Raw genomic sequence first — 17,063 nt, forward strand, 5'->3', positions numbered from 1 at the left:
TGCTTTCACAGAAGTTATTTATTAACTGAAAACATTTTTCCATCACAGTTTTAATATCCAGAAATTGCTGAACTATCACAACTGTAATCAACATAACCGAGGCGTGAGAATTCAAGTATATCTTTTGTTGAAGAATCACAGCTTTTGCTATGAAAACAACTTTTAAGATTATTCTGTGCTTAACTGATGTTGATGTTACTGACACAAGGATACTATGCTGGAATCCAACCACAATCCAATCTAGACAAAGGTATTTTTAAAGCTTATTACATACCTTATTTTTAATTAGGGGTTGTGCTTGTTATCAGGCATAGTAAAAGGTATTGTTTGCCAGAAAAAAAGTAAACATTTACTCATTAATTTTAACAGTGTTATTCTCAGAAGAATACCAAGATTTTAAATGCACAAATGCAGCAGATCAGTGAGCTTGCAATGAATAAAGCAGCAGGTTAAAGAATTTATCTGTCAACTGCACTGTTCCAAGAAGTATACCCACATTCAAGATTGCACTGTCATACAGTAGTAAATGAGGTAACTTTAATTTGGACCTTATACTGCAGTTCACAGGCAGACATATTTTAAGTCTGTGCAATTTCAGTGGCAGATATTCCACCCATGTACAATACCTGCAAGTGTGCCTGCATCACTGCATTGTGGTAACCAGGCACCAGGTTATAACCACCTTCTACCTAGTTACTCTTTCCAACAGCTTCCTCTTCCACACCGCTGTATTCCCTAAATTCAGGCAACCTGTGCACTCAATAGTGTAAGTTAGCTGTAAGAAAGTTTCTTGCAACTAGTGTAGAAATAGGCCATCCTTTTTTTGTTCTTCGTAACAAGCACATATGCTGCAACTGATAGCTGTAGTAAGTCCTCACTATCTTAAATGTGCATTTTTGGTGCATCAGAAATTACTGGAAGGGCAGTAAGCGTCCTTTAACTGCCCTTCCACGGGCATCATACACACATACTCTACTGACAGATAATGTGTTCCAGACCTACCTGGTCTCAAGTGTTACACAAATATAATCCTAAAAAGTATTTAGAAATAATAAGTAGCAGTCATGCTACCTTATGTGCGTTTAAAAAAAAACCCCATGAAACTCAGTTCTGGCTTGCTTCCCTGCCCCCCCCCAACCACCCCCCAGTCTTGTGTTACCTGGTACCTCTTTGCCTGATTGGATAAAATATCCCATTTCATAGGGTACATTCATTAGTGTATAGAAGTAAGAGCTCTGTTGCTGCCTTTTATTTTTTAGTAATTAATGATTAACTATTTGGTGGGGCTTTACCCAACACAGGAAACAAAATTTTATTCCCCTTAGCCTGTAGTGTTGATTATTTACCAGATTAGCATTGCACATTTTTTAAAGTGCTGCTTTTGACTGCCATTAAAATAACATTTGAACAGCATTGTTTGTTTCATATTAAGGAAGCTTTACATCATCTTTTGAAGGTGACAGAATAGTGAGGTGACGTATGGAGTCTCACTTCTAATCATGTCTATTTAAATCTTTATTAGGTCATAAGTTAGCCAAGTTCAAAGGTTCTTAAATCTTCCTCCCTAACGGACATTCACCTGTGTAACCACAAATGTAATCCAAGGCACAAAGCCCATAGGAATGGAACCATCTATCTGCTCCTGTTCTCTGGAGGTGGTGAGTAATGTTCCTTTAGACACTGAGCAACATTTACCCCAAGGAGAGTCACATTCTTTTCACGGAAGGAAGTTTATCTGTATCATTATGTTGCCACTTGTGCTTCCTGGAAACAGCCCTTACAGTGTCTCCTTACAGTTCCACAAGTTATTCCTGCAAGTAAGCATCCCATCTTCCTCCCGCTACTCACTAAGCCAGCAACTCCTTGTCCTGGACTGTCATGTTTCCAGGACTGCTGGGGCTCATGAACATCATACGAGGGCCATATTTGATCCCAGGTGTGTTAGGCAGAAATTACAGCTCTCTGCTTGGAAGCTCAGAGCTGAACAGCTGGCACTCTGCAGCCAGCATTAACAAGCATGGATGCCTAGCTGTAGCTAAAAGCAATGCCTCACATTTCATATGCCACATCAGCTTCTCCCACACTTAAAAAAAAAAAGAGACATGCCTGCTTCTAAAAGGATGTCACATAACCACATTAGAAAATGTAAATATTTACACAAAATTCTAACAGGAGACTGCCACCCCCAAATCCTCCCACATCCACACTGAAACATCAGAGGCAGTACAGAACAGTGGTATAGTTTCCCTTGCCATGGGTTATGATCCACTTTCATTATGCACAAGTCCTCTCAGTTACACAGGAGTAATCCAAGAATAATAAATGGGCATTCTTCCCTACTCCTTACTAAAATTATGGAGACTGTGATCACATTGCTGAAAAACTGGATGTATAAATAAAGAACATGTAAAAACATATGGCAGCACAGAATACTGTTAAGTATCTCTACACATACAGAACAGAGTTGCTTAGTTTTAAAGAAGGTAGAAGTTGCATTCATGCATACTTCTGGTTCAAGAAGCTTATTAAAATTACAGCACTGTTTTCCAAGCTGTTGGGAATGTGCTTTTTGAAGATTTTTATAAGCCTCCAAAGCAAACATATTTTAGTTCTAAGTATTCATCGATGCCGTATTTTGAACCTTCTCGCCCTAAGCCAGACTCTTTCACCCCACCAAAAGGACCTTCCACTGAGGAGATTATGCCTTCATTAACACCAACCATTCCAACTTCCAGTTGTTCTGCAACTCTCCAGATCTGAGCTGGGTCTTGGGAGTAAAAATACCCTGCCATGCAGACATAGAGATACGGGAATGAAAATTAAAATCAGGAAGAACAATTGAGGAAGACTGTGAAAAAGAGACTTATTGACATTAAAAATTGTCACCCCGTAACACTAAAGCTCATAAAACCACAGAAATACATTTATCTGACAGGCATACCTGCTAAACCCACATTAACTGCGTTTGCTATAGCGATAGCTTCTGCTTCAGTCTCAAATCTGTCAATATAAAGAGAAAAAATACAAATGAGGCCTGCAGTTCATCTAGTGTCTTACTGACAAGCAGCAGTCTTACCGGAAGTAAAAAAGTTAAGATGCAGTTTTTTTTCCAAATGTCTATTTCCAAAACACCTGGTTTAGTTTTCACTTTGAAACAATGGAGGAGTTTCTACCACTTCTCTTCATTTAAACTGCAGTTAAGTAGTTAAGACTGCCTTTACCCTTCCTTGACACCGGCAGCTAAAACATTTACTTCACATGAGTTAGCCAACTATACAAACATTTACCCAACTACACAAACACTCTCAACTATAAGAGATAACTGTATGTTCTTTCATCACATCCGATTCCTCTAGACGGAGGCAGGGAAGGTTTTAAGGAGAAAAGTGATCTCTAAGTCATCCTCTATCAGAAAAATTTAGGACTAGCAAATGACATGACAAACTGTGAAGTCCTGCCTCCTACTTCATGCCACAAATCACGAAGTTGATTGAAAAGAATTTTCAAAAAGTTAAAGTTGCAGCGATGTTAAAATTGGGTCAAGAGAGAGAAATAAACCGCCTATCCAAAGTAAGTTTTCACATGGGTACCTCAGTCTTATTACAAGACTTGTGTGATAGTACAAATATATCTTTTGGCAAGCTGTCATCCAAATCTTATTTATTCAAAATAATCTTTTATTGTTTTTTCAATTGCTATTTTTAATCTGGAAAATGAACAATCTTACTTGATAACTGGTGCTAAAGGGCCAAATGTCTCCTCTTGGGTGCAAAGCATTTTTGTTGTAACATTACTAAGTAATGTTGGCTCAAAGAAATTCTTCCCCAAGCTGTGTCGTTTCCCTCCAGTCACAATAGATGCTCCTTGAGAAACTGCATCCTTAATGTGTCTCTCTACCTGAAGTATGCAAAACAAAAATCTCAAAGTCAGCATTAAGGAATGAGCAATATTTTCCACTGAAGAAACAATGCTCTCCAGTATTAAATAGAAGATTCTGAAGAGAGGTTTATACTTTGCAGAAGACTGTTTGCAGTGTTATTTAAAATTTTTCTTGAATTTTTATTTCTGACGTAATTTCAGATGGACAAACAATGAGTATGGCCCCAGTCTCCCAGATACTAAAGATTCAGCTTTTCTGCTGAAATGAAAAGGTTACATCTAACATGAGAAAAAGTCTTCTCAGGACTAAGAATTACACCTGATAGCAGTGTTCAAGCACTATGAAAACAGAAGTACATGACTGCCATTTAAAGAGAAATGGATGACTTTCAAGACGGTACTGACAAGAACATTTTTCATCCCCTACATCTACAATTAATCCAGAGACAATAAAGTAATGAGGAAACTGAAGTAGCAGTCTCCACCTCCATCTGTCCTTTGAAATGACAGAAAGGCAGTTAAGTGACTATATGCAGTACTTATTGTATGTATAGATGTATACGATACACACGCACACACACACTGTACTTCTGTGATGCACAAAGGGAAAACATGAAGAAATCAAAGAATATTTTCATATTCTATTATTTTATAAACAGAAAGAATATGGCAGCATTCAACTATAATGGGATTCAAACCAAGCCTGCATATAACTAAGCCACAATACTTACAAAGTGTGAACCACATAGTTTAGTATTATAGAAAATGTGACTTACTGCAATAAAAAAAATATTCCCTGGAGTCATGAGTCACCCAGAACAGAAGACCCAAACCATGCAGGTAAGGTTTCAAGTGATTACAACATCCAGAGCTCTGGTATTTTTAACCTCAATGTATTATTCTGCTTAGCTTTTGCCAAACAGGGTCACTGTTCTTCAAAGTAAGCTGTCATTCACAGTGCTTCAAAATTGCGGGATCACCACAACTCTCAGTGTATCCAATTTCAGTAAATGTTCGTGAGAACTGCTAGGAAGAAATCAGGAGGAATCGGTTTCTCCTAAAGGCGGAATCTCTTTTTCCCTTAATGGAAATAGGGGAATGATAAATTAACAGGCCGCATCTGTTCATCTGTATGTATGCGTGGACTTGGAGAACAGAACTGACTTCCAGCCACACTGCAAATACACTCTAACAAACCAAGCATGAAAATAAGTGAAATACAAATCTAAAGTTACCTTATGGATCATAAAAAGGAAATTAAGATGTTAAAAATGAAATCTTTTGTTTATACCTTCTCCACTGCTTTCTCATTAATTAGTGGCCCTTGGGTAGTTTTTGCATCAAATCCATTTCCGACATGTAGTTCTCTCTCTATAGCTTTAGCAAACTTTTCCACAAATTTGTCATGGATTCCCTTTTGCACCAGGAAACGGTTTGTGCAAACACAGGTCTGAAAACAAACATGAAAAGGAAAAACAAACAGTAGTTTATATTGTATTTAATCTATTCATTAATTCATTCTGGCCTTCATGCCACACTGTTGGGTTACTACAGTGACCTGTCCTCTGTCTCTTCTCCATCATCCTAAGCTGTTACCTAGCTTTGCCATTTCTTTCATCACCCCTCTCACTTTAGAAATACAACTTCAACAAGGTGTCAATATGTGTGTGAAATATGCCACACTGCTAAATTTAAGTTGCCTACACTGGGAAAAGGTTTTGTGAGTTCCGTGAACTCTGATACATGGATTAACCAAGGTCCAGAGGCTGCAAGAAAACCTTCTAATGAGACTGCAGAATGCTGGACTGAGCAGCAGAACCTCAAATCACACCTGGTGGTGTGGGGTCTCTTTTTCTAACTCCTTCACTGAGTTTTTGCTTTCTTCCTGGAATTTGTTTTTAAGTGCTTTCAGTGGCCTACTTACTTGTGCTACCCCTTTGCTCAGACTGCATCCTATTTTGATTGCTAGTCTCTCAAATGTAACAGCTGCTTTATCTTTCTATGCAGCAGCTGAGGTGCCTATTACATTAGATCTTGTCCAACCCATGTCTGATCACTCAGCGGTCCTTGTCCCCATTCCATTCTATTTTGTTTTCTTTCTTCCCAAGATTAGTCTTACGTTTCCTTCTTCTGTTATTCAAGCAACATCTTCCCAAACAAATGACCTCCCAGTCCCACCAAAAACTTGATGCTTCTCCAAAGTTGGAGTTTGTCAACTTCATGTTCAAGTGTAGAGGTAATACTTATAAGGCTGGAACAGTCTCCACACAGCCCTGCTCAGCTGACTGTTCTGGAAAGTGATGCTCTTAAAAAATTTTTGACTCTAAGTAAAATACATTTGAAGCAACGTACAGCTGAATCCTGTCTATCACTTTTTTTAAGCTACTCATGGAAAAATCTAGCCATGAGTGTCTTAACAGATTTCAATCCCCTTAACTCCTGCTGGGTGCTTTCAGAACACAAAGACTTGAATCGAACACACAATCTTACAGACAGAAACATTTATCATGAGACTTGAAGCCATGATTTTAAGAAATGGGTAGGCACATGTTATAAAATACAATCCTGAGAACTGAGGAAGGAGGGTTCTTTTCACAGCTCTATTTCTCCAATGAATTTAATGCTAATAAAGCACATGACAAAACACCTTATCACTTCTCATGCTCTTGTGAAGAGTCCCAGTGAACATCCTCCTTCCCACTGATATTATTGCCTGCCATGTATGTTCTGAAAGTACATGGGATTTTACAGTGTTGTTACTCAGACTTGCTGATAACTGGCTTGAGTGCCCAGAGCCATGTGCGACTCCAGTATCTTTCCCTTCACAATGAAGTGTTCTGTACTTTCCTTTTATATAAAATAGCTTATTTACAGCTTGAACTGTACGTACAGCTCTTCACTTTCCAGGAAAAAGGACAGAAAGGTTACTCTTACCTGCCCTGAGTTTCTATACTTAGAAGCAAGGGCTCCTGCAACAGCATGGTCCACATTGGCGCTGTCAAACACTATAAAAGGAGCATGTCCTCCAAGCTCCATGGAAACTCGCTTCACAGTGCCAGCTGCGTGTTTCAGCAGTATCTGCAGGCAATAGAGGAGACACAGAAATCTGTACCTCTACCAGATGTGAACTGTGGAACCACAGATGGAAGGCAGTGAAAAACTAACTCTGGCAGGGAATTAATCTGCATCTTCTCTGGAATGCTAGACCAACTGTTTTCTCCTATGACAAAAACAAGGATTAACTTCCTTCATTAAAATCTTTAGATTAAATTCTGGGCAGGAAATAATGAAGAGAAGGATTTTCATCAACTCCAGTTCAGGTCAGGCTTTTACACATTAATACAGTTACTCTTGTTTGCTTGTTCTTTTCTTTTTTGGTAATAAAAATCTTGACTACTCTTAGAAAGCTTTTCCAAGATCTGACAGAATTTCGGATTAAGATTTGCCTGGATACCATACTTTTTCTTCGTTCTGCATACACCCGTCTCATAGAACTCTATCATCTTCTAGGCACACTCCGCAGTTTTATTGATTTCATTAGAGATGATGACAAGATTGCTTACTGACTAAGGTTGACAGGAGAGATTCAAAGGCCTCACTTCTCTAATACTTTCTTCAACTGCAGAAGCCATTCCTGAACAGTACCTCTGAAACTCAATTTCAATGTTCTTATTAGTACGTTGTCACCTTGTGATATGAAACAAGAGCATCTTGTACAGAACTGTTCACATTACAATTTCATAAAGTGCAGTTATCTGGAAGTTGCACACAGGCATCCTTCTGTGCAGCACCGATACTAAAGTTAACAGGCAGTATCTCAAGAAGCACACAATTAACTGGACAATCTGTGTACAGTAGCCAGAAAAGATGGCGGCTCTGTATGAAAGCACACACTTTCCCCCTACCTTTCCAGTATAACCACAGAAATAATCTTCAAGGATGTTCTGTGCACTTATGTACCTTTCCTGTTGCTGTAGAGCCAGTAAAAGATATTTTGGCTACCAATGGATCAGTGCACAGAACTTCCCCTACAGCTGCTGTCTGTTGTCTGGAACAAGGAACAACATTATACACTCCTGCTGGAATTCCAGCCTGGTTTGCAAGCTGCAACAAAAGAAACACAGAATTTGCATTATCAGTGCATTTTGTATGAGGAATAGTCATTTAATGTTTGTTTATTGTTTTGAAGAAGCCACTCCCTGAGCCAGTGGAAGCTGCAAGTGCACAGCACAACCGGTAACAGATGCCACGGTGTCAAGAGAGCGGCTTTGCTCCAATTTAAACTGGCTGTATTCAAAGTAACCAAAGCAAAGAAATAAAGATGCTTTGTGTAGTTAAATGGCCCCATCCTCTTTGAGACTCTACACCATATTAGAGGCAACTTTCAAAGATTCTTACAGAACTAAAACCTCTGAATCAAGTCAGCCAGTTTGTCCTTTCTTCACGTATGAAGCTGGCCAGAGTTACCCTCAAAGCCCATCTGACTCCCCATTTAGAGCTTCAGTCCACTGCCAAGGTAAAGCTTAGCATAAAAGCTCACCTCTCCAAGAGCTAATGCAGATAAAGGTGTGTCCTCTGCAGGTTTCACTACCACCGTACAGCCAGCTGCCAGAGCTGCACCAACCTTCCGGGTAATCATAGCACTGGGGAAATTCCACTAGGATGAGAGAAAAAAGTGCAATCAAACTTGGCAAAGTTTTGCCTCCTGTTTTTGCAGAAACAGCACTGTTTCTGTAATTATGCGATAACCTAAACAGACCTGTGCGATGTGCTTTGTCCTAAGTGAACGTTACAAAGAAGCCCTACCAATCCCAAGAAGAAGCGAGTACAAGGCAGAAATTAAACTTTACAGGGGTATTTGCCAGGGCTGGAGGAGCCTTAAGGCCACAGACCCATGCTCTGAGCTGAAAACCTTCACAATTTGAAAAATTCAGCTATGCTTACTGGGGTTATAATGGCTGCCACTCCCACTGGCTGCTTCAGTACCAGGATTCTTCTGTCTTTCACGGATGCTGGAACAACATCACCATAAACCCGGCGAGCTTCCTCCGCAAACCACTCCAGAAACGAGGCAGAATACAGGATTTCACCCTGTGCTTCTTTCAGAGGCTTTCCCTTTGATTAAATCAGATTGAAGATACACTGTAAGGAACAGACTGAAACAATAAAACCAAATTCAAGTCATTAAGGAATTTCTGTTCTTTTCAGAGTACTCTGTAATCGTGTACACCGCGGCCTCCAAAAAGGATTATGACTGCAGCAACAATAGTTGCGCGGCTTCAATATACCATCATTGTATAGTCAACATTTTCTGTGTTGTGCCTAGACTCATACCTGCCGGAGAGGAGAAGTTGGAATAGCAAACGGAGCATGTGTTTATTTACAAACTCTGCAGTTAGCTGCTATTACCATCCTGAACACCATGCAAATCATGGCAAAACAGTTACAAGTTTATGCAGGGACAAAAGAAATTTGGAGAGTACTGCTTTGGAGTAATTCCAGGTCTGATCCCCTGGACTGAATGACCATTAGCAGCTGGGACACCACCAAGGAGCTGCTGAAGTATCTTCCAGCATGGTTTTATCCAGTGAGGTCCCAGACTGCTCTGTGATGCAAGCCAACCCACACTGAGTGAATCCAACTTGGAGACTTGCTTTAAAAGTACTGCATTTTTTTCCCAGTCAATGAAACTGATCAAACACAAACATTTCTGACATGAAGAGCACGGTTTAGGTGGATGTATGCTTTTGCACACCATGAAGCACAACGTGGGTCTGATCTCCACTGAAGTGTTAGGTACTACTGTCACCCAAATAACGTGCTGTTTGTATGTCAGAGAGAGAAACGGTTGAAACGTTATCCAGTGACCTAACAGAGCGAGGTGAATGCACAGTGTGTCCGCTAGCTCAACTTTCTTAAGTGATAAAAAAAAAAAGATATGGTGGCTCACTGGTGAAATGTGTACAGGGTGTTTTGACGGCTGTCCCTGTTATCTTATTTCCACGTTAGCACCCGTGTACGGGCTGGCGGCTGGCCCAGGGCAGCACCCACGTCCTCGGGGCCGGGCCGAGGCCCTGCCGCCGTACTCACGTTCTCGGCCGTTATGATCCTCGCCAGCTCGTCCTTGTTCTCCACCATCAGCTCGTACCACCTGCGGAGGCGCACGCTCCTCTCCTGGGAAGAGAGAAGGCAGCCGTGGCCGCCGCCCGGGCCGAGCTTCTCCGAACGGGCAGCGAAGCCCCGGGAGACCCCCGGGGCGGACCCGCCGGGCGGCCCTGCCCGGCCCAGGACGGGCGCCGCGCCCGGGGCCCCCTCGCCGCTCCCCGGGCGGGCGCCATCTTCCGCGGCCGCTCACCTTGGCGGGGAGGCGGCTCCAGGCGGCGCCGGCCTCGTGCGCGGCCCTCACGGCCGCCCGCGCCTCGGCCGCCCCGCAGTCGGCCACCCGGCCCAGCTCCTCGCCGCTGGCCGGGTCCTGCACGGGGAAAGCGGCGGGCGTCTCCACCCAGCGGCCGCCCACCAGGCCGCCCCGGCGCACCAGGGCGGCGGGCAGCGCCCAGCTGCCGTGTCGTGCCGCCACCGGGCCCGGGGGTGCCGGGGGAAGAAAGAGGAGGCGGGCGGCGGCTGCCCGCCACCGTAAGAGGCTCGCCATGGCCACGCACGGGCGGCAAGCGGCGGGGCCCGGGCCGAGCCCACCCGGCCGCGCCGCCCCGGGGGAGGAGCCGCGGAGGAGCCGGGCCGGAAGGGGCCTCTCGCCGGGGCCCGATGGCGAGCGGGTGGAGGTTCTCGGTCTGCCCTTGCAGGCGTGGGGGCAGGCCGGCGGCGGGCTTCTGCTTCCCGGATCCCCGTTGACGCAGCCCCACTGCGAACCCCCCGGAGGGAGAGCGGGGGCTTGGCTTCAGGAGCAGCGGCCCGCGGGAGGCCGTGCTCGCCCTGGGCCAGTGGCCCTCGCCGCCGGGTCCCGCAGCGGCTGCGGTCGGTCTCTGGGCCCTGCGCAGCCCCTGCGCAGTCCCTGCGCGCTGCCACCGTCCCGCCGGGGACGCGCAGGCTGAGCAGCGGGCTGGCGCGGCGGCCAGGCCGGGTCTGCCTGGAGCGGGGCTGGGAGCCGCGGCGTGCCCAGCCTCTGCAGTCGGCCAGAAGTTCCTCGCAATGCGTGTGGCAGGAGTGCTCTCCTTAAATCCCCCCCGGTATTATCGGTTGGGCTCTCAGTCTGGATCATAAAACCCTAAAGTACGTGCGCAGTGCTCTGTCGGCTCACCAAAGCTTAAGAATTTGTATTACCTACAACTCGGGAGATAGTGTGTTTCTACCAATACTGCTTTGGCGACTGGCTTTGATTTTTTGTGAGATCTGACATAGCTGCTGTAAGGCAAGTGCACCATGAGCTGGATGAGCTCTGGGAGGATGCACCTCTCTGCTGTGCTTTTGTATATTAACAGAAGCCTCGCTCCTGCTGTGCATTGGTGGCAGTTACACTGCCCAACCCCCAGAGATACTACAGAATTCAAGAGGGGAGAACACCTATAAGTTATGTCTTTTTTATATATATATTACTTTAGTTGAGGTAAAGAAAAGTATTGGTACAAAATAGCCTTTCAAATAAGGCAGTCGTTTACTTGCTGTGTCAGCAATATGTCTGAAAGAAAAGGCATGCTCCGTAACCTACATTTCAAAGGTCACCGTGCTACAGCTCCAGGCTTCTGAAAATCACGGTTCGAGCCAGCATCATGGCTGGTTTGAAGATTTGGTCTGTTTTGCTGGTTATACTATACCATTTCTGTCAAAGATGTATCCCAAGTGGAATTTCAACACATGTTGAAATAGGTAAGACGTATTCAGAATGAATTTTCCTGTCTTTGAGTTGCTTGGTAAGAGAAGTAAATTCAGATTCATCTGGAAAGTGAAGGGAGGAAATAAAGTCATAAGCATTGTACATCATTTTAAGAAAATGTGAATAACACATAGGGTAGATGAGTAGTTTTGTTTTGGAGTTTGAAACTTTACTGTTTGTATAAGCAAAGTTCTTGAATCAATTTGGTTGCGTAGTTTTCCGTCTTCTAAAACATGGGCGTTATGTAACTGAAATGTTTGTGAATTTTACACAGGCAGGGTTTGGTTTGGAGAAAGAAGAGGAATACTTTACACAATTTATGTAATTGTTATATTTAAACTGGAAAATAGCACAGATATTTTGTGGTTACTCAGTTTTCAAATCACACGTATTCATTTTGCCATACCTGCATAAAATAGATAAAATGCTGTAATGTGTTTGTATCTATGACTAACATCATCAAAATGTTGTTCTGTGTCTCTTCCTGGTAGGTTGCTATCTGTAGCCTGAACAGCCTAGATTTGTAGAGAAAGAAGGAAAGAGCTGAGTGAACATCAAAGTGGGGAAATATTTCTGGTTTGAATTTCTTGTTTGCATGTGTTATTTTTAAAATCTGGTTTCTGCTGTAGTTCTTGCGGGAACACCCATGAGTAGTGTGAGGTTATTCTGAAACATTTACTCATAAAAGATTGACAGTTTTAATTGTTTGTTCTTCTGTTTCTGATTCTAAATCCGTTGCTCAAACAGGTCGTAAAACGTATGATGTTTTCTCTATTCAGGTAATCTTCTCAGACTTTACTGAAAACATGCAACTTTGAACAAGTTAAAGGCTGGGGTTATTCATGGCATTCATTTGAGACTGAGAGTATGTTCCCTTACTGAGTGCTGTACCCTTGGTCAGCATCCTGCAACCATTTGCTTTTCCTGATGATATGTCAAGAAACCCATATTAATCAGTGGGAGAAGTCACACTGCCTGAGGTTAGGCAAGCACATATATCTTTGGAAGCTCGGGGCCCTAATTACTGAGTATGAGCTTCTGAAAACTTGAAATAACAGATTTGGCAGAAGAGAGTGTATTTGCAAGAAATCTACAAAGAGAAACAAGAGTTTATGGATCTGTCCCAAAGCAGTAATTTTTTTTTTTTTTCTAATCAAGGAAGCATATTGCAGAAAAACTGCATTTATATAATTTAAAGATCTTGGTTGTCTGAGTAGTAGTGTGTACACTGAACTGCTGGGTCATAGGTTACAACAGATTTTGTCCATTTGTCTGAAAATGACATTAAACAGGGATCAGCTCTGATGCTGCCAAAATTGGTGCTTTTATTAGTGTGAAAATAAAAGTCCATGATGATAAGATACTAAAAGTTATTGCCAAATCCAAACACTGAGTATTCCAGGAAAAAAAACCAACAAACTGTAGAAAGGACCTTCTCCGACTCAAAACCAGCACCGAAGTCTATCGTGGACAGACTTCTGAAAGTACTTTGAAAACGGTGAAAAGCTCTGCCTATTCAAAATGTTGATCATGTTCAGTGTGCTCGGCAGAACTGTGCTGTGTCCTACTTGTCACAGCCTTGTTTCTAGAGGCAGGTCTGAGTGGGGAGGCTCTTCCCCCCCAGTGGCTCCCATCAGACCCGTGGGGCTCTGTGGAACTGTGGGAGATCTATCGCAAAATTCATTGTAAAGGTGAACTGGCCCATGTGAGTAATAAGAGAAGTCGGGGGGGATGGGAGACAGAAAAAGCAAACTGCCAAACTGAGACTCTCCCATGCCGGAAAGAGATGTGTGTTGAAATGGCTGAGCCTTAAAATGATAAGACTGTTTTTAATTACTATTTTTAAATTATCCCTGTTCTGGTGCAAGGTTGGTCCTTAAGGTATCTTAACATATTTGTGTAAGGATGATTTAGATCAGTGGGTAAAATTCAAAGTGAAAGATCATTCAAACCCATAGTTTTGTCCATATTATTCCAGAATGAGAGTGGGGTTTTTCTGTCATGTGATTTATTTGTTAAGGATCAAATTAAATTCAGCATATTGTGGGTTATTTTGATCAGTCTTAGTCTGTAAATAGCTTCAAGTGAGGAGTAAAACTTTGTGTGGGAGGGCAAGATGATAACCATGCATGCAGTTTCACCAAATAATGTGTTAATAGATTATCCCCGGGATCTAACATTCATTAGAAGGAGGCTTCATTAAAGAAAAATGATGTCAGTTTGTTTCATTCTCTTGTTATGCTTGCTCAATAAATATTTTGGCAGTAAGAATGTCTGCCTATTCTTTGAATAAATAGTATTATTTATCTTGCTAACTTTACATTTTTGTTGGTTTTCATACATGCTAAAAATGAATCAAACTGTTAAACATCACGTTGATTCCTGAGATACCTTTTTCAATGTTAAGGGCAGCAGTGAAACTTAAATACAATTCAGGTGGGTCCTTTTATATGTACTGGGTGTGATCGTGTCAGTTCACTGCGGTAGCTCAGCTCTGCGTGTGGGGAGTTCCTTTTCCCTGCGATTTCGTCTTTGTTGGTCAGCTTGGGAGCTGGGGATTAGAGAAAGACTAAAGAAAGACCTCAGTGCCCAGATGTGCTGCAGAAACAGCATTTCCGCAGAAACAGCATTTCCTTATTAGCTCCCGAGGTGAGAAAACACACCCTCTCAGATGTACAGAATTTTTTGAGAAATCATGTCTTGTGCACCTGTGCTGCTTGGCTTAGGTATGACAGTGTGGCGTGTTCTGGTTTTCATAATGCTTCTAACAAAACACAAGCCTGGCCACCATATCTATAAATCAATACTTCAATATCTTGTTTTTCAGCACATAGAGCTCTGGAATTTTTCATTAAGCGTGAAGGGAATGTTAATTATAGACAGGTAGGAAGCATATTATTTCTGAATTGTGTACACCTTTCTTCTGAATGTTTTTCTGTCTGTCTTCTTGCCTTTCTTTATTATTTATTCTCAGTAATATGTGTGTAAATATTGTGCCTAGACTGTATTTTTACCTTTTTTGTTGAAAATCATTTGACTCCTTCTGAATACTATTAGAAATATGTAGCAGTTATAACAATGTGTATATACTGTGTGTGGTTTCTTGCATGTTTTCCCATCTTCTTAAGTCCATGAGCAGTTGTATTAGAAGAATCAGTAGAGGACTTTTGGAAGGGAGATTTAATAAACATAAGGACAGCAAAATGACAGCAAGGTTTTTAATTTAGTCCACCACATATATCATTTAACTGATTTCTGATTGGTGCAAATAGCTTTTCCTCTCATGGGCTGTATCCAGCAGAGCTCTGGAAGCATGTGGACAGTTTTCATAAACACATAAATAAAACACATATGTGTTTTGTGTTTAAAACATTTTTAATAGCTTTTAGGACAGTGTAAAGGGGACCATTTTATAACTTGATCTTTTATCAAAGTAGGAGATCACTCAAGGGAAATATTCACATTGTCTGCTGTAGACAGCTGCGCTGTGATTCAGAGGATGGAAGTTAGCAGCCCAGGCTTCGTGTATAGTCCAAGAGGAGGAGGGCACCTTCAGGAGGTGACTTCACCACCACCCAAGTTAGATCATATGAAAACTTTCCTAAATGGCCTTTCAAATTGCAGTGTATGCTGATTAGTTTAGTTTCGGTTACAAGGATTTGGGCATGGGGGAGGGGGAATAATGAGGGATGATGACAACACTGAAATAACATCTTTTACCAAGATAATAGTTGTATCTTGATGGATATTTAAATTTTTTCTTTGATATTGGCAGTAAACTGTGGGTTTGTGCTGAGCATTAGAATTCTGATTCCTTTTTTCCCCATTCTTTCCCAGTTATTACTAAACCACCAAGATGCATTTCAGGCTGGGAGCATTTATCCTGATGCGTTTTATCCTTCAATCTGCAAAAATGGTAAGAAAAGCTTTATAAGTCCAATATTGTTACAAATGTAATTTTATGTGAAAATCCTACAGAATTTGGTATGGTTGAAAATAGTTATAAGAAATGAAGTGTGGCCAAAAATACTTCCTGCAAAAAACATCAACCATTTTTGTTAGTATTTTGAGCCTTTTTGTAGAACTTCATAAGAAAATAATACATTTGAAAATGCTTTTAGAAAGTAACTTTTAGGTAAATTTAACTATTGTCACGTGTAGGGCAATCTAATGGAAGGATGCTGTTTGACCAAATTAGGTCAGAGTACTGCGTACTGTCTTGGGGAGAAACTGAGAGGACAAAATGATCTGTTTTCTAAGTCTTCGGGAAAGCCTAGAGCTAATTTCTATGCTAGGAAGTATTATTTTCTATCAGATCAGTCACAAAGATGATAGGAGAATATAAAAAACCCCACCACATCAAAACAGTGTAGGATTGCTGGGGGGAAGAAGTGTTAGTAGCATCCCAGTTTAAAGCCTTTTTTTCCAGACTGCTGTCTTTTGCCCTTTACTGGTTCCTGCTTGAAATTAATGTCAGTCTTAGTTTTGCTGCTTGCAGATCTAAAGACTGCACTACAATATTAGCACCCTGTTGCAATGGCTGTAAAAAGTGTATCTTGACTTGCAGGTGGTGCCCTGATTTTTCAGCTCTGGTAGATCAGCTTTTGATTATAATCAACTTCTCCAGCAACACCAGAGCTATAAAACAGCCAGCTAGGGCTTGCTCCAGGATATTTCCTGCTAAAGTGGTAAATCCAGATAGTGAGCAATTAGGAAATGGGACAAAGACAGTCCATCCTCCAGCAACAAGCTATTAGGATGTTAGGTGGAAACCAGAGACAAGGCAGTGATACGCAGTTTGTGTAAGGATACCTGGCCAGTTGATTGTTGAGATCTTACTGAAAGTCTAAATTATGGGAGGCGGTTTATTTTAGTGGGTCATGCAAATTCATTTCCATTAAATTCAAAGTGTTCTTGGGATTTTTGTTTGGTTTGCCTCATCTTTTACGTGTTTTGCAGCTGGGTACCAGTGCCTCCACTTATCTCAGTATTTGTTTTTCCTTCCTCAAACTGCAAAATCCTTGTTTGGCTTTCCAAGGACACTTTCTCCTATCTTTTCTCATCACGTGCTCTACTTTGAGTCTTAAATCATACAGTGGCAGCTGGACTTATCATTATTTCTCAGCCATAAGTTGTTGATGTTAACTGTTGTTTATGCCAATTACAGGCTGCTTGATTTATATCCTGATAGGCAGGTTGCCCCATCCAGGTTGCCTAATGGCGGCTCTTCTCTGTTGTCATGTTGTGGTGCTCAGTTCACATACGGATTGCCCCTCTGCTCTGGCATTTAATACTGGTTTTGTGTCCTGTCACTCACCAGGTCACTGTTCCTGGTCTTCTGCCTGGCTCTGCTAAC

At 42.0% G+C, this 17,063-nt stretch overlaps 2 protein-coding genes across 7 annotated transcripts in view; one reads left to right on the plus strand and one right to left on the minus strand.

The window, feature by feature from the left end:
* Positions 1–10,583, minus strand: ALDH5A1 (aldehyde dehydrogenase 5 family member A1). The gene is made up of 10 exons (XM_074870697.1): positions 10,235–10,583; positions 9,970–10,053; positions 8,824–8,994; positions 8,420–8,536; positions 7,840–7,983; positions 6,814–6,957; positions 5,171–5,329; positions 3,728–3,897; positions 2,942–3,000; positions 1–2,785 (listed from the first exon to the last, which is right to left on the minus strand). Exons 1-10 carry the CDS (start codon positions 10,526–10,528, stop codon positions 2,580–2,582), a joined length of 1,548 nt encoding a protein of 515 aa, XP_074726798.1. The 5' UTR covers positions 10,529–10,583; the 3' UTR covers positions 1–2,579.
* The window catches only part of GPLD1 (glycosylphosphatidylinositol specific phospholipase D1), a 26,202-nt gene continuing 19,662 nt past the window's right edge, over positions 10,524–17,063 (plus strand). For 2 of the 6 annotated variants that reach the window (XM_074870633.1, XM_074870643.1), the window contains exons 1-3: positions 10,524–11,700; positions 14,535–14,590; positions 15,545–15,623. In XM_074870633.1, the coding sequence (XP_074726734.1) occupies positions 11,604–11,700; positions 14,535–14,590; positions 15,545–15,623 (232 nt within the window). In that variant the 5' untranslated portion in view covers positions 10,524–11,603. The other 4 variants (XM_074870653.1, XM_074870682.1, XM_074870662.1 and 1 more) reach the window with 4 other exon arrangements.

Source organism: Strix uralensis, chromosome 1 (genome assembly GCF_047716275.1).
Source record: "Strix uralensis isolate ZFMK-TIS-50842 chromosome 1, bStrUra1, whole genome shotgun sequence".
Classification (NCBI taxonomy): Eukaryota; Metazoa; Chordata; class Aves; order Strigiformes; family Strigidae; genus Strix; species Strix uralensis.